Source organism: Psittacula echo (genome assembly GCF_963264785.1).
Source record: "Psittacula echo genome assembly, chromosome: 2".
NCBI lineage: Eukaryota > Metazoa > Chordata > Aves > Psittaciformes > Psittacidae > Psittacula > Psittacula echo.
The window spans coordinates 49,696,271-49,720,024 of record NC_137737.1 but is presented as its reverse complement, the minus strand read 5'-3'; the positions used below and the strand labels follow the sequence as shown (position 1 = coordinate 49,720,024).

General features: G+C 40.1%; 1 protein-coding gene across 1 annotated transcript in view; it reads right to left on the bottom strand.

Moving 5' to 3' along the window:
• DIP2C (disco interacting protein 2 homolog C) overlaps positions 1-23,754 on the bottom strand; it is a gene marked incomplete at both ends in the record, with an annotated part of 321,979 nt that overhangs the window by 54,389 nt on the left and 243,836 nt on the right. The window contains 7 exons of the mRNA XM_080611663.1: positions 2,784-2,864; positions 3,660-3,769; positions 8,790-8,991; positions 13,358-13,472; positions 14,272-14,480; positions 17,605-17,741; positions 19,268-19,407. Coding sequence (XP_080467789.1) covers positions 2,784-2,864; positions 3,660-3,769; positions 8,790-8,991; positions 13,358-13,472; positions 14,272-14,480; positions 17,605-17,741; positions 19,268-19,407 — 994 coding nt within the window. The remainder of the gene's footprint in view (positions 1-2,783; positions 2,865-3,659; positions 3,770-8,789; positions 8,992-13,357; positions 13,473-14,271; positions 14,481-17,604; positions 17,742-19,267; positions 19,408-23,754) is intronic.

Below are 23,754 nucleotides of genomic sequence, written 5' to 3'. Positions count from 1 at the left end.
ATTCTGCCTAGAGCTGGGCTGGCCAGGTCTGTGCTGAGATAAAGGCAGTGCAGGGCAGTACGGAAAGGGCTGCACCTCTGCTTGTGCAACTGTTCTGTGGAAAAAGAGGATTTTAGTCTCCGGCACTAAGAGAGTGCTTAGCAAGCACTAAGTGCATTTAAAAATAAGGAGATTGAAAAAATGGGGGTTAAAAAAGACAAAACTATGTATACACTCAAACCAACATTTTTTTTCGGGAAAAAAAAAAAAAAAGCCATGCAATGTAATCAAAAACATTAAGAGAGAAAGCAAGAAGGTCTACTGTTTTAAAGAAATATTCTTTATAATCTATTTTAACAAGGCAAGGAATAATAAACATTTTCCCTGATTACTGTTTTCTATCCACCATCACCATTCCACAATAAATACCACAGTATTTATTGACCACAAGCTTCAGAGAGATGACAGCAATTTGATAAAGGTCTAGCACTAGAAGTAGTGGCATGTCAGCAGGCACTACTTGGCATTTACAGAATTTATTGTAAACTGTCAACAAAGAGGACAACCTAATTGAAAAGAAAAAGAACAAAGTCAGGGCTTGGCATTACTCTTCAACATCTTCAGCAACTACAATTACTGAAACGCATTTCAGGCAATTTTAATCAGTCTTCTAAACAATGTGGGGAACATTTCACTATGAAAGCTTCCTCTAAAGACATATGCAACTATATGGATGCTGGTCTAGAGACAGTTTCCATCTGTCCAGCCCTAAATATGGCCAAAATGACCTGAGGTCTAGGTGTCCTTGTCACTGTAGACTTGCCAGTATGAATGTGCTTAAGATCCTCTTTCCTTTTTTCAAGAAATTGCCTGTTTGCATAGTCACGGGAAGAAGGACTCTTTATATCCCCACATACATCAGTAGCACAGGCCTTACTGACACAGAAAAGGAATTGCTGCAAATGATGCAAATTTGTACACAACTTGTTTACATTTAAGACTTCTGGCACTTGCTGCATGTGAACCAGCTGCAGTGTTTATATGAAAGACACTGTTTATATGAAGTGCAGGGAAGGAGAATCCTGCTGTTGGACAAGAATTATTGGCAAGCACCAGGCAGCAGTTCCCTTTGGGTCTTTTATGTGAGCTGTCCTGCAGTGTAAAGGTGTTGCAATCCTTCATGACACACACTGAAAGTAATGCGCTGCACTAATTTTGAAACATTCCAAACTCTCACAAAGCTTGGATTAGAGGAAAACACTAATCTCAGTGGATTTCTATTAGTCATCCACTGCAAGATGCCTGAATGTTTTAGAACAAAGTGTACAAGGAAGACAAAAGGGGAAAGTTACAAACTAGAAGTAAAATTCTAGATGGGTAATAAAACTTGCCTAGGCAAACCTGTCACTCCTTTCCATAAAACATTACATCTCTCCATTAAGTATTACATCTCTCAAACAAATTTCATATAACATACTCCACATTGAGAGTAGGGGAGAAACTGAATCATAGAATCACAGAATGGTTTGGGTTGGAAGGCACCTTAAAGACCATCCAGTTCCAAAGCCCTGCCACAAACAGAGACTCTTTTCAATAGACAGGCTGCTCCAAGCCCTGTCCAACCTGGCCTTGAACACTTCCAGGGATGGGGCCTACACAACTTCTCTGGGCAACCCATGCCAGTGCCTCACCACCCTCACAGTAAAGAACTTCTTCCTTACACCTAATCTAAATCTGCTATCTTTCAGTTGAATTTCAAAATTCAACTATTTTTCGCTTCTATGGAATGATAAGGTCATTTAGTGACTTACTGGTAGCCCTTAACTGAACTTTGGTACCAGCACTGTAATACAGGCTGAGGAAGCATGTCCTGTAAATACAGTAAGCGATGGTTTCATAGAGGTTCACAAACTACTGGAGGTTTAAGAACCCATACAAATTGTGTAGGGACCACATGATGGGCTGAGACAACACCAGCTACTCCAGGTTGCTTAGTGAAATAGCACTATTCCAGGCCCCTCCTCTCCTGGAGACCCTCACATACTACATATGTTTTCCAGTTCTGACAGATGTGTCTGGATGTACCATAGGGGGATGGTTTGAAATCAGACTTTCATCCTCTACAGTGGTCTTGGGAACTACTGGCTTGTCATCTACAATCATCTAGGAAGTCTGTAATCACCCACTCTTAGTAAACCAAGTTCTGTACCATATGATGTACATTAATTCATTTTTTATAAGCAATGAAATCCTGTGCCACGCTGGCACCTAATGTAGGATATGCAGAGGTATCAGTAATCCACCGCAGACCTCGTTGGAATCTGGACATACCTCATTTTCTCTTCACCTCCTTTCCCCATTCTTACACCTCCAACAGATGGTCCAGTTTCAAAACAACTGTAATTGTTTTATTTAGGGAAAACACTCTGATTTTGCCAAGCCTGTGCTTTCCTAATTGGAAATCAGGATGGTGAGCAGTATTAAATACTAGTCATTGGTATAGGAACAATGACTACTGAAATAGATTTGCAGTGTTAGCTCACCCATAACACATGTGGTGGAAAAAGAAACGAGAAATGTGTAAGGCGCGTTGTCTCATATAAAAGCAATCTCTATTTTGACAACTGGCAATGATTATTCTCTTTTCCTTTCTGCTTCAGTGAACATTATATATAACAGCTAAGTATTAATGGGAAAAGAAACAGAAAGGTCACGTTCAGCCATAGCAGAAACAGGTGCAGCTGAAATACCGGTGTGCCATTTCCCATACCGCAGCCTGTCAGAGCAACATCTGATCTTCTTACCCTGCAGTTGAGTAGAGTGTAAAGCACATGGTCAGGAGTGGTCTGAGCTCTCCACTGCAACACTTCGGAGAGGAAGAGGAACTAAAATAAAGCAGAGTGATAGTCATGACACTAAATAACCTTTTGGCTTCAAAAAACACATAACTATTTTTGCTAGCTTAGCTATGTCTTACTCATTTATATGCTACATTTTACATCAATACCCAGAAGCACTAAACATGAATTAATTCTCTTGTCATCACATATTTATAGTGAGGTGCTTTTGCATGGTAGCAGCAGCCTCTCTGGAAGTGAAGACACTGTTGAGGTTATGATATATTACTACATATACTTTCAAAGCAATAAGACAGTTCTTACTGATCTCTCTGAATTTAATCACCATTTTAATTCTTTAGCTTCCTCTCTTTTCTTACTATAAATATACAAATATTTATAATGCTCAGAACTTCACTAACTTAATTATTCACATAAGCTCCTGAAAGAGCTGAATTTCAACTTAATTTTACAGGATCAAAATAACAACAAATAAGGCCAGGATCATATATGCAAACAAAGTTCCCTGCACTCCACATGAACTTGGTAAAAAATGAAGCTCCATTAACACTTTTTACCATGTTCTGTTGTCCCATGTAAACTTACTAAAAAAAAATCCATTGAAACGGAACACAGTGACTTCCCCTCATGTCTATTTTATATTTAGCTGTAAATGGGGGTTCTGAAATATTTCAGTGTGAATTTAAAAAAGGGATCAACAAATTCTGCAAATAATAGTAATAATAATAATTATAATAATAATAATAATTACAATCTATGTGCTGCTAAGTGTCCTGATGCTAACTAGCTAAATAAAAGCAGTATCAGAAAAGTTCAGCTTACCTTTCTGGCTTGGTCATTATCTTCTATTTGCCCCAAATCTCTACCACTGGCCTGTGCAATTCTTTTTCCAGAGACCAAGTTCCCCACCATCACAGAGGCAGGGCCAATTTCTAGAACAGAGCAGAAATGTACAATAAAAAGCCTTTGTTTCTGGACGAATTATTTATTTATTTTGCATTACATTATATTTTTCTTATTGCCATCCACCACACCAAACCTTATGCACATCTCTTTGATATAGACTTTGGTCGATGGACCAGAAGTAGCTGGAAGATATGCAGGACTTTATTTACCCTGTCTAAACATATCTAACCAAGAAGTCCATTTAGCCTGGTCTCTCTACAGCCAGAGACACATCTTGTCTGCTTTGGTATGAGGAATCTTTGGAAAATACAGCTCCTAATTTAGGCATGTCCATTCAAGTGCCTAAAACCAGATGAGATGTATCCAGGCTTCAGGGACAATGTTCCTATTTCTCTCTTTTGTTCCCTGGGCTAAGTAGCATCTGTATTAGCAATTCTGTAATGCTATAGACATGAAGTGACAAGGATTAGGAAGGCAGATGGTGCATATGATAAAATATATGTGAGCCCTGTAGCACAAGGTAGAGACTGAAAAATAACAGCTTTACAGGAAAGGAAGATGCCATGGCTGACATTTCTTCATGAGGTGGATTTCACTGATGTTCTTTTGTTACCATCAAGGAAAAACACCTGTTTTACAGATACCATTCATGCATTTGTTTTCTTCTTCTCTGGCATGTATTACTGATCAACTGCAGTTGATACCAGGCTTTACTTCTAGTCTGTGATGTCCAAGCTTTGCCTCAGTGATGGTATGTGGTATATGTGTCAAAATACAAGATGTGTAAGTAACCCAGATAAACAACACCTACAGGCTACTCTGCATTAAAAATATGAAAACAATATTCTCTCAGTATGTCACAATTCTGAAAAATGGGAGAACGTGATGCCATCAGGCTAGTTTCTGCGTTCTGGGCATTGCTTTGCCTATAGTGATATACAATGTATACATACTATACTTATCTCCAATGCACTGATCCTAATTCAGTTATTGCTTTGTAAAGCAGCAATAAGGAAATACCAAATTGAGCACTACAGTTAAAGGCTTCATTGCTTTTATTAAGTTAGGGGAAGTCACTGTTAACCTCTAACATTCCCAGTAAACACAAACTGGAATTATAGTCTTTATTTCTGAAACATTGTCCAAAGGTTTTAAATAAAGAAACAAGCTGACATTTTTGGCAAACTTACACTGAATTCATGATGGATAGTCCCCATATTCAAGATCAGAAGGTAAAACCACTTCATATTCCAAGCTGGTTTTCAAAGTGGAAAGCAACATTTCACAGAATCACAGAATCCCGAGGGTTGGAAGGGACCTCAAAAGATCATCTAGTCCAACCCCCCTGCAAGAGCAGGGTAACCTAGAGTACATCACACAGGAACTTGTCCAGCCGGGCCTTGAATATCTCCAGCGTAGGAGACTCCACAACCCCCCTGGGCAACCTGTTCCAGTGCTCTGTCACTCTCACAGTAAAGAAGTTTTTCCTGATGTTCACACGGAACCTCTTATGCTCCAGTTTACACCCATTACCCCTTGTCCTATCACTGGACATCACTGAGAAAAACCTAGCTCCATCATCCTGACACTCACCCTTTCCATATTTGTAAACATTGATGAGGTCACCCCTCAGTCTCCTCTTCTCCAAGCTAAAGAGACCCAGCTGCCTCAGCCTCTCCTCATAAGGGAGATGCTCCACTCCCTTAATCATCTTAGTTGCCCTGCGCTGGACTCTCTCCAGCAGGTCCCTGTCCTTCTTGAACTGAGGGGCCCAGAACTGGACACAATATTCCAGATGCGGCCTCACCAAGGCAGAGTAGAGGGGGAGGAGAACCTCTCTTGACCTACTTACCACACCTTTTCTAATGCACCCTAGGATGCCATTGGCCTTCTTGGCCACAAGGGCACAGTGCTGGCTCATGGTCATCCTCCTATCCACCAGAACCCCCAGGTCCCTTTCCCCTTCACTACTTACCAGCAGGTCAACCCCCAACCTGTACTGGTACATGGGGTTGTTCCTCCCCAGATGCAAGACTCTACACTTGCCCTTGTTGAATTTCATCAAGTTTCTCCCCGCCCAACTCTCCAGCCTGTCCAGGTCTCGCTGAATGGCAACACAGCCTTCTGGCGTGTCAGCCACTCCTCCCAGTTTAGTGTCATCAGCGAACTTGCTGAGGGTACATTCAGTTCCCTCATCCAGGTCGTTGATGAAAATATTAAACAGCACTGGTCCCAGCACTGACCCCTGAGGGACTCCACTAGTCACAGATCTCCAGCTAGATTATGCCCCATTGACCACAACTCTCTGCCTTCTTCCTTTCAACCAGTTCTTGATCCACCTCACTACCTGATAATCAAGCCCACACTTCCTTAGCTTATCTATGAGGATGCTGTGGGAGACAGTATCAAATGCCTTACTGAAATCAAGAAAAACCACATCTACCGCTCTACCATCATCCATCCACCTAGTTACTTCCTCATAGAAGGCTATAAGGTTGGTCAAACATGACTTCCCCTTGGTAAAACCATGTTGGCTACTCTTAATGACCCCCTCATCCTTGATATGTCTAGAGATGGTGTCAAGAATAAGTTGTTCCATCACCTTTCCAGGGATGGAGGTAAGGCTGATCGGTCTATAATTACCCGGGTCCTCCTTCTTGCCCTTCTTATAGACTGGCGTGACATTTGCCATCCTCCAATCCTCAGGCACCTCTCCTGTTTCCCACGACTTACCAAAGATGATGGAGAGTGGCCTAGCAATGACCTCCGCCAGCTCCCTCAGCACCCGTGCGTGTATTCCATCCGGACTCATCGATTTATAGATGTCCAGATTGCTTAACTGATCCCTAACCCAATCCTCATCTACCAAAGCAAACTCCTCCTTTATCCTGACTCCTTCTGGGGCTATAGGAATCTGGGGCCCCTGGGGAAAGTCTGCAGGAGGAAAGACAGAGGCAAAGAAGGCATTCAGCACCTCTGCCTTCATTATATCCTCTGTCTCCAGGGCACCCACCTCGTTCAGCAGTGGGCCTATATTGCCTCTTGTGTTAGTTTTATCCGCTATGTATTTGAAGAAGCCCTTTCTATTGTCCTTAACCTGACTTGCAAGATTAAGTTCCAAGGAGGCCTTAGCTGTCCTAATTGCCTCCCTACATCCTCTAACAACTGTCCTATATTCCTCCCAAGTGGCCAGCCCCTCCTTCCATAATTCATAAATTCTCTTTTTCCACATGAGTTTGCCCAGCAGTTCCTTGTTTAATCATGCTGGTCTCCTGGCTCCCTTACTTGATTCCTACCCATTGGGATGCTCTGATCTTAAGCTTGGAAGAAGTCGTCCTTGAATGCTGATCAACTATCTTGAGCCCCTTTACCACCTAGTACCCTTTCCCATGAGACTTCCCTTAGCAATTGATTGAAGAGGCCAAAGTTGGCCCTTCGGAAATCCAGAACTGTGGCTTTGCTAGGTATTCTATTCCTCCCACACAGGATCCTAAACTCCACCATCTCATGGTCACTGCAGCCAAGGCTGCCATTGACCATCACCACTTCAACCAGACCCTCCTTGTTGGTGAGTACTAGATCCAGCAGCGCTCCTCTCCTAGTTGGCTTGTCCACCATTTGCATTAAGAAGTTACCATCAATGCACTGGAGGAACCTCCTAGACTGTGAATGATTGGCTGTGTGAGTCTTCCACCAAATATCGGGGTGGTTAAAATCCCCCATGAGGACCAAGGCATGTATTCGCGAGGCTGCTTTCAGTTGCCTGTAGAAAGCCTCATCAACTCCTTCGTCCTGATCAGGAGGTCTATAATAGACCCCCACAACTGTATCACCCGTACCAGCCTGTCCCTTAATTCGTACCCACAGACTTTCCACTTGCCCCTCATCTGCCCCTGGACAGAACTCAATACATTCTAGTCGCTCTCTCACATAAAGGACAACTCCACCACCTCGCTTTGTTGACCTATCTTTCCCAAACAGGACATAGCCATCCATGACCACATTCCAGTCATGTGAGCTGTCCCACCACGTCTCTGTAATTGCCACCAGATCATAACCTTTAGACCGCACACAGACTTCTAACTCCTCCTGCTTATTCCCCGTGCTGCGTGCATTGGTGTACAGGCATTTCAGGGAGCGAGCAGAGCACGCTAATGGCACCCTTGGGAGGCGGGAGGCCTTCTGGTCTTCATTAATACTAGAACAATGCCCCACTAGTTCAAACCCAGCTACAACCCGTTGCACTTTGAATCTAAAAATCATTTAGTCTAACATAGCTGAATTCAGGTCTTAAGCCTGAGGCTACAGATCCAGAAATCCTTGAAATTAATCTGAGTACTAAAATCTGCAATTGGATTAAAAGTAAAAAATGTGCTAAATTTTGCATGTTTATGGGGCAAGAGTAATCAGTGACTGGACTACAGCAGGCTGCAAGGGTTTTCTCAGCCTCCTGAGTCAGTGCCTTGCTGTATGATTTCATCCAGTATTTTTCATAAACTGTGGCAGAACTTCTGAGGATCTGTCTCAAAACTAGAGTTTTACCTCAAATATACTTGCTGTGAGAATAAAAAAAACCCTCCCTACTCAGGTAAAAACCTTTATCCTCATTCTTGGGCTTAATTTATTTACGACCACTTATTAAGTATTTGCTCTTCTTCCATCACTGGTTTAGTGTCAACGGTCCTCTTCATCTCTATTTCTACTTCACAAACTCAGCCTTCAAGTAAGCCAGATTTTATCTTTCTCTATTTTGGTCTCAGTCCATTCTCTTTAAACATAACTAACAAGGAATTTACAAAGAACTCCAGGTGTGGCCTCACAGTGCCTTACATGTTCACTGAACTTAGGTTTTTGGAGCATTTTTCTTTGCACTCTTTGTGAAGGTACTTCTAGCTTCTGCCAAAACCAATGATGTCCCTAATACACCTGGAATATTTAACAGAAACAGCTGATCAAGCTGGTCTTCACCTGCATTAACAATTCTGTTATTTTTCTCCATACCATGAACACACAATATTAAGTTATGGTCCCTTTGCCTTGACTCACCTGGTTGTTTTTGCCTTGGCTTAGGCAGATTTGTTACACATGTGTGGGGACACATCAGTACATTACAAGGATGCAGCGATCCTTCCAAGAAAAGCTGTTTGGTTTCTGACAGGTGTATTCCTCCCAGCGGTGTCTTTGGAAGTGTGTTTGCTGGTACGAGTGCTAAGCAGTAGACTCCCACTTGATGAATACTGTCAATAGCCTAAAAAAAGCAGGAAGTCGATTTTAATGAAAGGCTAATTTTTCATCATTCTAATAAGCACATGTTGTTCTGGATTACTGCATAAAACAACCCTAACAATTAACTAGCAATGGAAAGACACTTCAGCAATGTCAGTGATAAGGAGGTTCTTTTCAGTGAGAACAGGTGGATGGGAATGTAACACTGATGCTATTACACTCATTCCAAAAGACACAAAGGCAAACAAAAACGTTGTGATAAATACACAGAAATCTATTAAGAAATGCTACCTAGGCATCTGTGTTAGGCATATCTTAGTAGCATGTACCCTGGAGATTTATTACTAAGATGGGCTGGCAACCCATATAAAACTGATTTTAACCTGTGCAGTTCTCAGAATTAAATTCAAAGGATTCCTATCAATTTAACTTCCAGTCTACCTTGCAGAGCAAAGAATTTTAAAGGTTGCACATATTATCAGCATATACCTACTGATGTATGTAGCTTATGGAGTTTTCATTTTTTTCTAAGGTAATAACTGTTTCACTGTGATTAGAGTGTAAAAGATTATCAGGCAGAAATGGGAAATGAAAACATGTAAGGAAAAACTATGAAACTATGCACTTGAAAAAAAGCTGTTGAATGAAACCTGAAAATTAAGTATCTTTGAATGTTATAGTAACTATGTTCACTATCTGACAAGTGTATCAATAGTATCAGTTCCAAGAAATCTATAACGTACAGAATTACGTAATATACTTAGGTAAACATGAATATCCATACACTTAGATTTTAATTCCATACAATTTTTAACTAATTATTTTCCTTACATTGGTAGCAAAAGTTGCAGCAAGTAAGAAAAACAACTTCAGACATCTACACAGACTGATGCAAATTACATCTAGCATTTCTAATGAGTAGCTAAGTGTTCAAAAATGTAATTTACTTCACTTGCATTTTAATTTTTAACTGTGAGAAGAGTGAATGCTTATGTCTGTTGACTTGAAGATACAATCTATATTCTGAGAATCAAATAATCATTTGTAGATATGTGCTCAAGTGTAGACCAGTAAATTACGAATTCCTTCTACAGACACTACAAGCAATGCTTTGCTTTTGGCTTGTTTGCTTCATTTTTTATTGATTTGATTGCAACTTTCATATGAAAGGATAATAAAGCAGTATTCATTTTACAAACTTGGCAGTTTTAGTAGTGGTAGGTCTCATGGTAGCATTGGAAGACCCTGTTGCTGGTCTACAGACATGTGACCTGAAAGATCAGCAATAGTGAGATACATATGACAGCCAACACACAATGTCTCATGTTTCTGGCAGAAACCATCATAACCTCCTAATCATAATGTTAGTTGTAGGTTCTCAAAATCCATGATAAATCATGGGATCTTCACCTGACATCAGCCTGAAGGAAAACTGTTACAGGGCAAGTAACCACTCTTATTCAAACGTAAACCACTGTGGCTCCTAGTGTTGAAGAATGGAAAGCAATACCCAGCTGGGGTGGGATGGGGGGGGTATTATATATAATGATTCCCCAGTGACTTCCAAACTGTCTCCTTTGACAGCTACATCTGCAGCACAATGCCTGATAAAATGTCATGGGTCATCCAAAATTGTCACCTTTCACATTTTTGAGCTTGGCACATTTCTGAAACAGGATATGACTTTGTTTTACAAGGACAAGCACTGATGAACTGAGCCTTAAAATTCTGAGAGAGAAGAGTACTGGTCAATTTGAATACCACTGGCATTTATGCCTCTTGATGAGATGGCTTGGTTTATGAAATTACTCTGTCCAGCCAGAAGTAAATGAAGTATCTGAATTTTTATCCTTGTTTCATTGAGAAAAAGGAGCAGAGATATCAGAGCTTGTAGAGTTCAGACTGTTATGTTATTCAAGCTGAGAAAACATCTCATTCTGATAAAATTAGCCAGGGATACACTCTACAGTTCTGCAGCAGATCTCCTAGCTTTGCTTAGTTCTGTCAAGTCCTGCCTGCATGCTGGCACTGGTAAAACTAATATCCAGTCTGTCAGGCACAGGAACCACAACCCTACCTGAACGGTCAAATCAGTTTGCGGCAGCCTAAGAGATATGAATGATTCTCTAGGATCCATCTGACTGAACTGTTGGGTTACATAGAATCTTCACCCACACTGTCACCAAAATACCTTCCTCCTCCACTACTCTCCAGAAACTCCATAGCCCACCTGATCACCCCTTCCAACCATGTCTCCGCTAAAACCCAGAGATGCAGTCCAACGTAGTCCTGTATGTACAGCAGCTCTACCTGAGGAGCAGAAAGGGTCAAGGAGAGTCACAATATGTGCAACCCATTGGAAAGGTCTGCAAACTGATGAGCTCAACTGTTGGGAAGAGATTCAGATGCACAGCAAGGCACAGCAGAAGAAGGCAGTGTAGGGCAGGGCTGGCACAAGGCAACACACACAGGGTGTCAGGTGAGTCTCATAAATATCACCAGAAATGAGTAGTAATTTGGTAGAGTTTGTTATTACAGGTGTCATTGAGAGTCATGACACAAGTGTGACATCGTTATGCTGCTCATCACTAGCAGATGATTCAGATACAACTGGTTATCACTTCCTGACATCTGTCATTAAAACTGTTTGGGAAGGAGGCATTAAGAATCTCACATGCTCCTGGCTTCTGCACTCCATCTATGCTCTCAACTGAAGTGGACCAGAAACTTCTTGTTCACAAAGTGAGACATGGCAGAGTTGCAGGCTTCACAGTCAGGCGATGAAAGCAGCCACACATATGTATACTTTGATATACGGCCTACCATTCTCAGACGCTGCTCTGACTTGATCACAGAATAACTGGACTGACTTTGGGCAGGAGCAACTTGACACAGGACTGCCACAGTGTTCAGTACTGAATTCTACTTACTATGATGGTGTAAGACATGATTTCTGTAACAGCCACAGAAGTGCTCAGCTGACAAAACAGGATTAGTGTAAATCCGGAGTTTCAACCTTTTTTTTAGGAGCTTGCTATCTGATAAAAATTGCCAAAGCATGGGCAATCCAAAAACCTTTCCTTCTACAATAGTTGCCCTAGGTGCGACAAGGTGCTTCAAAGGCTTTCTGTGTGATGGACAAGCTAGAGGTTCTAACTTTTCTTGGCAATAATTGAGATCTACTGTGAATATGAGATGCCTCTAGCTGTATGAAATGTGGCTATCTTTTAAATCAAGAGAAAAGGTAAAACTGTCTTGAGATGATGAAAACTTATTTGTTCATTTTCTTCAAGGATACAGTAGACAGATTTCCTTTCTTATTCAGTACAAAGCAATAATGAATAAAAACATCTTGCCTGAATTGTGTGGGATCTTTTTTCTTTGGCTCTTGAGTAAAGCAAAAAAGATGTTTGCAATATATTTACCTGAGAAGAGTCCTTGAGGAAGAACAGAAAGGAAGGTAGGAAAGGGAAGTGACCAACTGTAGACAGAGCTGAGATCATTTCACAAGGTTGCAACAGACTTAATTTGACTACACCTGCACTAAACCTATTACTTTTGAGTGAGAATTGGCTTAACCATGCAGATAGAGGAGATGGAAGATGACTGCTATCTAAAGTATCTATTTTTTTGCATTTGGACACTAGAGTTGAAAAAACTTTGAGTATGGTAATGATACTGCCTTAACATAGACTACTACATGTATGGAGAAGATCTGGATTTTTTAATATTTGTGAGCTTGTGTCTTACCAAACTGTGAAACACCACCACCAAGGTGGATTTCATCACAGTGCTAGGTGCCTTGCATGATCCACCAGACAGCTGGAATTGGATTACTTGACACAGATGTCTTCTATGCAGATAACCTAGATCTGAGCTAATCAATCACTTCATTTCAGTAGACAGAAATCAGTATTTGTAGGCTGTGTTTCATTCAGTTTATTTTAGCTATCAACATGGTGCACTAGAGACACATAATTCTCTCCCAGAATGATTTTAGTCCTCCAAATGATTAAAAAAATGCATCTGGAGATCTAGCTCAGATACGTATACTTTTGATGCAGCCATTAATTCATTATCCTTTTTAAGTAATGAATGACTATAACCTTACAAACCATACACTACCCTCTTCTTGCTATTACTTCAACTCATCCTTGTTTTTTTCATAGCATTTTGATTAGGGAAAGGATCACTCTCAGAGTATGTGTGGCCCAGATAGGAACTGTCACTCAGAAGAAACTAATTTTGTGCTCATTAGGTGCAAATGCAACCGAAAGTGAACTTAGAATTACAAAGACAAATGTCAGTTACCTTGTCGGCCTGAAAGATCAATAAAAAGAATATAAAGCAAGAAAAAATAGTTCCCAAACATACATAAAGATCATTACCTGCAGAACTCTACTCATCCACTGAAAACTGTCTTCCTCTGTGGAATCTGGCCTTTGCTCAGCAACAATAACTATCCTTTCATCGTGCAGCACACTCACTGAAAACACTGCTATTCTATAGAAGAGATGGAGAGAAGAGCATTTAGTGCCAGGACAGATGAAAAAACCATTCTAAGTTAATCCTCCCTAATCATTATTTTGTTATTTATTACTCAAATAACTGGTGCATCAAAGTATTTTATTTATGCGGGAAAAGCAATAAGAAGAGTTTTGGATAAATTTTGGAGAAGAAATAGGTGACCTCGTTCTAGAATCATGTAAGTACAGGCATAATGTCACAGCAGGGTTGGAGAAGTGAACTTTCTTGGGATAAGAAAAGCACTAAGTTTGGGTCACACCTAGGCTGATGTTAAGCTGTTACCTAACAGCCAGCATAAGCACCTTCTTTGGCCCCATCTTAGAAGAAAGTAATCGCAACATCATTTTGTGAGAGGTCTGCCATGTGACCAAGTACGAGTGCACGTTCTTGTGTTAGGCTCTTCAGAACCGAGTCTCAAGCTCAGTTTCAGACAATCAGGAAGGTCACACAAGGCACTGCTGTCATGTTCAAGAACTCCAGTGTTAAACATATTGGAAATGCTCAACTCAGACAGAAAGTATCCTGTTGAGTCATCACCTTGAGAATTAACCAGTTGTTTAACTGGAAATTTTAATACTCATAGTTTCAGACCTTGGTATCTAAAGTGTGCCTCAACAATCTCTAAGGCGTCCCTCTGCTTTCTAGCAATCTAAACAGCAATGGAGGGAAATCACAGTGCAGATTAGGCACTGTTTTCTAAAAGCATTTTGTGTCAGTTACAGCTGGTAAGCAAAAGGAGGATTTCTACATAATAAAAGAAAATAAAGGATCAAACCTTCCCCTGTAGACAAATTTCATTGGTTCAACAGCCAGCGCTGTTGCTACAATGTCATCAGCATTATGTCTTCTTCCACTGACAACCATCAAACCATCCATTTTGCCGATAACAAAGACAAGTCCACCTGGTCCTATAAACCCTAGTAGTCCAGTTCTTATAAAAGGATATTCAGTGATAGGGCCACCAGAACTGGTCATAGGAAACACCTGTAAGACAGAGAAACACAGGTCTTCAATTCTCAGCACAGAGATCATGCTGTGAAATATTTCAGGCATGCTGTCTCAGATAGCTCTTCAGGAATGAAGTAAATAGGTCACAGTATCACACAGTATCACAGTATGTTAGAGATTGGAAGGGACCTCAAAAGATCATCTAGTCCAATCCCCCTGCCAGAGCAGGAACACCTAGATGAGGTTACACAGGAATGTGTCCAGGCGGGTTTTGAATGTCTCCAGAGAAGGAGACTCCACAACCTCCCTGGGCAGCCTGTTCCAATGTTCTGTCACCCTCACTGAGAAGAAGTTTCTTCTCAAGTTTAAGTGGAACCTCTTGTGTTCCAGTTTATACCCATTACCCCTTGTCTTATCATTGTTTGCCATTGAGAAGAGCCTGGCTCCATCCTCATGACACTCCCCCTTTATATATTTATATACACTAATAAGGTCCCCCCGCAGTCTCCTCTTCTCCAAACTATAGAGACCCAGCTCCCTCAGCCTTTCCTCATAAGGGAGATGCTCCACTCCCTTAATCATCTTTGTCGCCCTGCGCTGGACTCTCTCCAGCAGGTCCCTGTCCTTCTTGAACTGAGGGGCCCAGAACTGGACACAATATTCCAGGTGCGGTCTCACCAGGGCAGAGTAGAGGGGAAGGAGGACCTCTCTCGACCTACTGACCACCCCCCTTCTAATACACCCAAGGATGCCATTGGCCTTCTTGGCCACAAGGGCACAGTGCTGGCTCATGGTCATCCTGCCATCCACTAGGACCCCCAGGTCCCTCTCCCCTACACTACTCTCTAACAGGTCGTTCCCCAACTGATGATGGTCACTGGTGATGCTCTTTACTCTTCACTGACCATGAAGGGAGTGTCAGGAAACTTCTAGACTAGTGTGTGTAATTTTCAGTACCTGACTTCAGGTTGCCCAGAGAGATGGTAGATGTGCCATTCCTGGAGACATTCAAGGCCAGGCTGGACGTGGTTCTGGGCAACCTGACCTAGTTAAGATGTCCCTGCTCATTGCAAGGGGATTGGACCTTTGAAGGTCCCTTCCAACCCAAACTATGGTATGATTCTATGATTCTAGGTTCAATCCCACTGTGTATTATACACATTTTCCCTTAGCCATGGCTCTGCAAATCATTTATGACCTTAAAAAAAATTACCATAAACAGTATTGAATAAAACAAAATGCTGTGCAGAGTGCAGCTAACCTGAGGTGTTACGTATAGGTTATTGAGAGATTAAATGGTAAACATTATAGTTGAGGTTCTTTTCAGTACCTCACGCTCATTTCCAGCACAATATAGAGAAACATGCAGGGTAGAAGTGAAACTATTTTAAGGTACTGCACATTAATGACTCTCGCAGCTGACCATGTTTTTATCTAAGGTCAATTAAGTCCTCACAATACCAGTGATAATGTCTTCCGTAGCATGTCTAACAGTGAAAATACAGCCCTACAGGGAGCCTTTCTAGATGTTTGAACACAAGACGCATATGTGACTTTCACAGGAGAGATTTCTACTGTTTTTCCTATCCTAACTAATACAGTGTTATCCTTCTGGCATGAGAGCTACTCTGAGCTGCATTCTGACAAAACCACACTTTCTGTCGTCGCTTCTTTAAACTGCTAGTCTAAAGGCAAGTTATTTAAGACAATGGCAAGTGGAAGACCATGGCTACATAGTGTCCTTCAAGGCTTATCTAAAAAGAAAGGTCATCTGCTGCCAGATGCCCCTGGGTGACTCTTTAGAACAGATTTAATACTTACACATCCTCAGCCATAATTGATTTTAGGAACACAAAACTCTGACTCTCTAATACCTGCAACACGAATTACACAGTAAAACAGAAAAGAGGCCCACTTGGAGAGGGCTCCTAAGAACATGCTTAACTTTAAAAGTGAATGGTTTGACTCACCTAATGGCAATTTATTTGCTTATCATTAGGAATAAGTCTAAATCAGTCTTTGATACGCTGTTAAACTGCAGACCCAGTTCTGAATGATCATGCAATTACAGCAAGTACTAGAAAATGAATGTAAGTACCTTCCTACTCTGAAATACAGCAAATCCAAGATTATCATTTACACTGGATATTGCCAATTGTACTTGTCACACAGCAATCAGCTATCAACAAATTTCAGATCACAACAGCATAGTAGGATTCCTGGCTTCAATAGCAGGATAGAGAATAATATCGACTAATCTCCATTAATTCTTTAATGTATAGCATTTACAACATTTAGATTTGCATTTTGCAGGAGACAGTAGCCATGTTTGGTCTATGAAAAATGGTAATGTCAGAGCATTTGTTAAGGGAAATATAGATGTATTTTTCTTAACTTTTCCTCAAGTATTAAAAAAGGATCAGAACTTAGTAAAAATCTCAGCTCAATTTTTTTTCAGTATTTTTCTGATTTGTTCAGCTTTTCATAGTGGCTTCGGCAGAAGTTAATGGTAACAAGTAAGCAGGTACAACAGAGCTATAAATACAGCTGTCTGCACTGAAGCTGAAACCTTCTGGAAAACAGATTCCACAAAGCAAAAAGTCTTTTGCCTAAGGCAATTCAAACAAAAGCAGGTGGGGACTAATGAGGAAAAAGTTGCTTCTTCTATTCAGATACCTCTTGAAGACCTCATCTGTCAAGATTCTGTATAAATGCAAACCTTCAATCCTGGCTGCATTGTGGAAATGTTGGAAACTGCTTTTTAAAGATACTCAGCTACTTCCTACTCAGATACTTCCTACTGTTTGCAACAATCAAATTCTGCATATAGCTAGCTTGTAGATTTGTACAGTATTACCTTCTGAACTTCTTCTTTCTTCCTACTTTCTTTCTGATTGTTTCAGCCACTGGTATCTTCTTTCAAAATTAAAGTAAAAGCTCTTCAGAGCTAAAACTAAACCCACATAAAGATCTACTATTGCACTTAAAGAAATGGGCTTCAGTGCATATTATCTGGCTAGAGTATAGGTCCCAAACCACAAGCATGGATTATTACTGGTATTCTGACACTATTATTACCAATATTTTCTGTCAAACATTATCCTGAAATAGAAAAAGTTTTAAATGAAAGATCTTATATAGCATTTTTTGGTCAGCTTACCTCAAAAGTATTTTTGGTCATGCCTGAGAGTCCATAATACGATGTACCAGTTGCAATAGCACATACACAAAGTTCTCCTATTTCATCTGTTTTACAGAGCTGAGGAATTCCATCTGGCTTCACTGAACACATTATAGCTATAGGGAGAGCAAAGGACTTTAAAAAACATTATGAATGAACTAAAGAATAATATAAATGCAGTGGGAAAGACTTTGACATAAACAGATAAATTGTATGTTGACTGAAGTCTAACAACCGCTTTCTCAAACATTAAGGTATTGAACATTATGAAATGTTATTTATATTATAAATAGCATTTAAACAAAGAATGCAAAGATCTTTATGTAAATTCACTCTTTACACTGATAAAAACCTCTAATTTGCCTTGCTGTCTAAAATTCAGTTTATCTGTAATATTGCTGTGAAATGTGATTGCATTCCCAGCGTTGTATACTGAAGACCAGATCTGCGCAGCCAGTGCAAAATGAAACACCCTAATGGAGCTCTTGATAATAACACTACTGCCAGAGAGGCAAGGAATCAGGAAATCCACCTCTTACAAAGTAGGAAGTAACACCATATCAACATATTCTAGCAGACTACTGCAGTTGTTTTACTAAGAATTTATCAGAGCTCAGACTCACTCTTATGAGTCTTATGGGACTGCAGAGGCAGCAGGAGCTAAACGGGAGGGATTAGAAAGCACTGGTCTGAGGAAGAAGTACTATTTTATGTGTCAGCCATGTGAATAAGAATCATGTATGCTGCTTTAGCTATAATCCCTGGAGTTTGAGTTCAGCATGTGTAGATTTTTGCAGTTGGAAAGAGAATATGATGAACAAGGGAGACCAGAAATGAATTGGCATCTCTTTTAAGTACAAGTGTAAAGAATCTTGAATGACCTTTCTCTCACTGAGGATATACAGGCGCATGCACTTTTATTAAAATGACCAGAATGTAGCATGAAGTGCAAGATGACACTTCTGTAATAATACCTTATATCATAACAACCAATCTTATCTTCCTTTATTTTAAGTTGTTCAACTGAAATTTTGTAAGATGCATCATTATGTTTTATTCCTTTGGTGCATAACAGATACTCTCCTACGAAGAACTACAGTATTATCCTGTTCTAGTCTTTATAACATCTCACTTAAAATCTAGCTCTCTTATAAAAAGTCATATGTTCATGGTTTAAGTTTGAATTATCAACATGAACTGTTCAGTCATGCTTCCTCTTTCTAATAACTGGGTGACAGCACGAGATCTTTGGAAAAACATTCTGCAAGCCTTCAGATAGCAATTTTGTTGATCCTTAGCCTAGGTTTCACTACCAAGTCTATTTATAGCCTCCAGACACTGTACTCTAACTTTCTTCTTTTCTCTGTCAGTGTCTAACAGTTAAGGAACGGATGTTATGATGTAGTGACAGGTTGTTTAAAACACAAGTAGAGACAACCACTGCAGTAAAACAGAAGAAATCTCGGGATTTCCAAACCACGAAGTTGTATAAGGTAGTGCTTTTGGATTAGAATGTTTTTCAAGTATGCATGTTCTAATCCCAGAGCTTGTCGCCTTACAGCAAAGTACGCCAATCTATGACTTTCTACAGCTAATTATGTAAACTGGTGAATCATAGTGAGTTTCAAAGAAAGTTTCTTACCTCCTGGCATTACTAAGCCAACATCCTGGACAGTGAGAACAGAAAGCTTTTCTTCAGAGTCCACTCGAATCACTCCATAAGTGAGACCATGCATGGATAGAACTCCTCTTCCTGGTGGCTGATTGCTGTCATCTGTTGGCCTGCAACCATGTGTTATATCCGTGAGGCAGACGCAAGCATTTACTTATTCTTAAGGGACTCCTGTTGCAAATACTCTATTTGAGTTTAAAATTTCACCTTCTTTTTTCCCCTACCAGACCTGACAGAATCCTGGTTTTCAGTCATTTCTGAGTAATTATGTCTGTCAACATTCCCATTCAGCAGCCACCTACATATATGGGGCTGCAGAGATGAAAGTAACACCTAACATTTACCCCAAACAGCTTGTATTTAATTTTCAGATAGATTCAGAAAGATTGCTTGATTACTCAAGTAAAGATTTTTTTGCCTTATTTTAAAAATACTGAAAGGCAGTGCAGATGCCATGGAGGGAAACTGCACTCTAAATATTTGGAAAAAATCACTAAACAACTTGACCAATTTTGAAGCAACCTGGAACTAGGAAACCAAACTCATCTGCCAGATTAAAAGTGTAACTCTAGCACACTGGTATCAAAACCAAGATTACAATATAAGCATGCTGTGTCTGAATCGCAGATATAACTTCCTACTCCAAATACTTAAGCATTTAAAATTACTAAACAGAAGAAATTAGGATGTAATAGATTCACTGCCAAGTATCTGTGGACGCAAGAATACTTCACCATTTTAATGTCCGTAAATAGACTTCACCATTTTAGTGAATTGAATTCTTCCTATTCTAATTTACTACATGAAAATTAAAACACATTACACATTCATCAGTCATGGTCAAAATGTTGTGGATGCAGCCTCTTTGTAACACCTCAGTTTGCCCAGATTCACTGCCAACATATGTAATTCACAGCATCAGTACAAGCTGTCTGTCAACTTGTTTCAGTACAAAACCACCTGCTGTATCAGTGGATACAATTATTCGTATGTAGAATGTGGCTTCAGCAAACGAATGTTGACGTAGACAAGTTATTAAGTCAGAAGAACATGTCAGGGCTTTTCATGTCTGGAAAGATTCTTATACTATCCTGCAATTGAAAATGCAAAACCAGAAGATAATGTGATGCTGATTTGAGTGTTGCTAATGCATCTATGCAGAGCAGCCTGGCTCCAGCTATTTTCAAGATGGGTAAACCAGACAATATTTAGTTCAAGATTCTGCATTTTTCCTCAATACTCGATCATAACACAACTATTTTTTAACAGATAATGTCCTTTCATATGACATTTCTCCTCTGTTGTGCTTGAAATACTAGATGGGCTTTAACCAATCATGCTCATGTAAGCCTTGCAGTGATTAGCACTATAAATTTCAATTAATAGGTTTTACGAGGCATATTTCTCAAATGACATTGTCAAAAAAGGAGGATGTGGGCACGCTTGAAAACGCATTAGAGCATAACAAATGGTGCTAGTAAACAAGCAGCTGTGATAAATAACATTTCCATTATGTAAAAGGAACTTTCAGCAACATTATTGATCAACTTCCTCTCATCCTTCCTCCCCAAAACACATTTTACTGCTCAGGAGAAGCAAGGTCTCCTGCAGGTAAACAAAACTTCTCCCAGCCTCTAGGAGCAGAGGTCGTCTAGACTTTCAGCACATACATTTTCTTCTGTTTCTTATCACATTCAAAGACTGCTAAAAAGAAAAGCCGGCACAGCTTGAAAAAACATTGGCTGTGTCAGGACAGGGGTGCTAGGGAGGGAAGCTGGAGGCACATGGCCTGATAGGATCATGCTGGGGGACTTTGCAATAGAGCTGTGCCCTGGGCTGAGATAGCCACTATGCCCAGGTTAGTGTGCAATCAAAGCGTCATGCAGTGGAAGTAGGTGTGCAGAAGGCAAGAGTCGGAGTCAAGGGCTGACAGGGTCCACAGGCATTTCAGAGCTGCTATTTCAGGGTACTTCTGGTACCCTGGTAGTCTGAGGTGGGTCCTTGAAGGAGACATCAGTTAACATGCTTGAGTCTCTTCTTGTAGGAAACCAGCTACCTGACACCACAAAGGAATACAGTCCGAGGACTAGGACAGAGGAGTGAGGTGAGGATCTAAGCACCTGACAGCATCTATATATTCTCTTAGAAAGCATCCTGTCAGCAATAATTCTTCAATATATGGTATCTCATTTTGTTCTGTGTATGATATTCATATGGGAACAACCCTAAAACAAGTGTCTCTGCCAAGCACAAGGAGAGAAATCACTTGGAAAGAAGATGAGATATAAATAACCCCATTCCAATGTATTTATAATTTAGTTTAATGTTCACATTTTTGATTTTCTTTACTAATTCAATATTTCTAATACTGGATTTGGAATTCTGTAAGACCGCTTGCTAGACAAAGAGAAAGCCTTTGATTAAGGTAGGAGCAACTGAACAAAGGTATAAACCCACCTACTTCATATACTAAGTAAATGTAGCTTAAACCACCAGACAAACCTACACCTTTAGTTTCCTTAACTATGACAGAGGGACAACATGCATCTACTCCAAAGCTGATCTGTTCATACTGAGTAGCTGTAGAGCATTTTGAGAACAGTTACTACTACCATTTTCAGATACAATCTATTTTAACACTATCTTTTGCCAGTCATTCAAATGGGAAAAGACCTGTTCTTAAATTCTGCATTCCCTTAAGCAAGCGGGTTCAGACTAATATGCAATAAACCAAAGGGGAATACCATAAAGAATTATTTGCATGACATATTCCTTTAAATATCAGGCTTCATGTTTCAGCTCTAAGGCTAAAGTACTATTAGTCTATTACTGTCTTTTTCTAAACTACAAAAATATTTCAACTGAAAACTGGTTTTCTTAATCTTCCTTGTAGGAAGATCAGTAGAAATACACCATAGATTTTGAAAGCGTTGAAGCATTAACAGGGAGGTCTCTGGATCTGTGCTCTGCAGGGAATGATTTTAATGCATACTTCAGCTGTAACTGTTTGGAACCTGTATGATAATAACTTTACTGTCAGTGGAGATGGCTTGAATAAAACGAGAAATACTAAAGCTCCCAAGTTCAGATAGTACTATCCTACCATTAAACACTTCAAAAAAAGGAGATACGTGTTCAGTAACATTCACTGTAGTAAGAACTGCTCTGTTAGTCTGTTACTACACAGCGAGGCATTGAAGATAAAAATGCCTTTTTTCTATATTTTTTTTAATTATCCACTATTTTATGTGCTAATAATATCTTGTGTTTGTTTTTAATATAAGCTCTCAATGCTAGTTAATTTGAAAATGAATCTCTAGTGCTTCAGATGGCTACAGGCATCAAGTCTAGAAAGTGAACATCAGCCATTGCATGTGAAGATACAGTGAGTTCTCCCACTTCACAACCTCTGATCAGGCGCAGATTTTCCAGGGGTAGCATAGGAAATGAAAACCCGTTCCCATTAATCAGTGCTCAGTACAAGCGATGTCTGCTGCCCATCCACTCTTCTCTGCGCTTACAAGCAAGAGCTCGTTCCAAGGAGTGAAGGTCTGCACTGCCTACGTTGAGGAAACCCACTGCAAGGAAAATCAGCGTACACCTTCGTATAAAGCTGAGAACAGGCTGGTGGAGCTCAGTGAAGGGCTTTCTGAGATCCTGTAGCTCACCAAAAGACAACTAACCTGGACACGATAAGGCCCTAATGGACAGCTTGTTTTAAGCTAGTAATGAGCTGGCTGAAAGTAAACCACACGCTTGGCCTCATGTCTTTCTTCCTGCTATGTTTTGTTGGAAAGCTAATTGAAAATCTAGTTAAGTTTCACTTGGACAGTGTATTTTAAACTTTGTGGCAGGAAGTATTTTTACTTAATGCTATGACAGTGCTTTACACTTTTATACTGTATGTTTTAACATGTGAAACAACTATAAGTGACTGTGGAATTTTAACTTAAGGACAAAGTGTCTGCTGTTTAAGGCACAACTTTTGGAAAACTCTGCCAAAACAAGACAACAGCTATGCCATTTAGTGTGTGCTACAGCCCTCATGACTGCTGCGTACTGAAGTTCATATACATAAGCCTTATCATTAGAATTTCTATTTCTAGGCACAAATCCCTCAGATTCAAAGGACATCTCCAGATGATGACTGAGAACCTACGAAGGGTTAATAAGCATCAGTCAGCCAAAATCGATCTGCAGAATGTCATAATTCTCTTTAAACAGACTATTTTAAAGCATGATTTTCCTCGATAGCAATTCCACTTAAATTCTCACATTTTAATTAATCTTATGCTTATGATGGCATTTTCCCACTTCTTTTTACAGAATTAGTTTTTGCATTTCAGTCTATGTCATTTAAAATTAGATAAAATTACAGAAACAGGAACTGTATTATAAAGCTCTCTGAGGTTAAATCATTATTCTACAAATTCTTCTTGCATGACTTCTTCGGACAA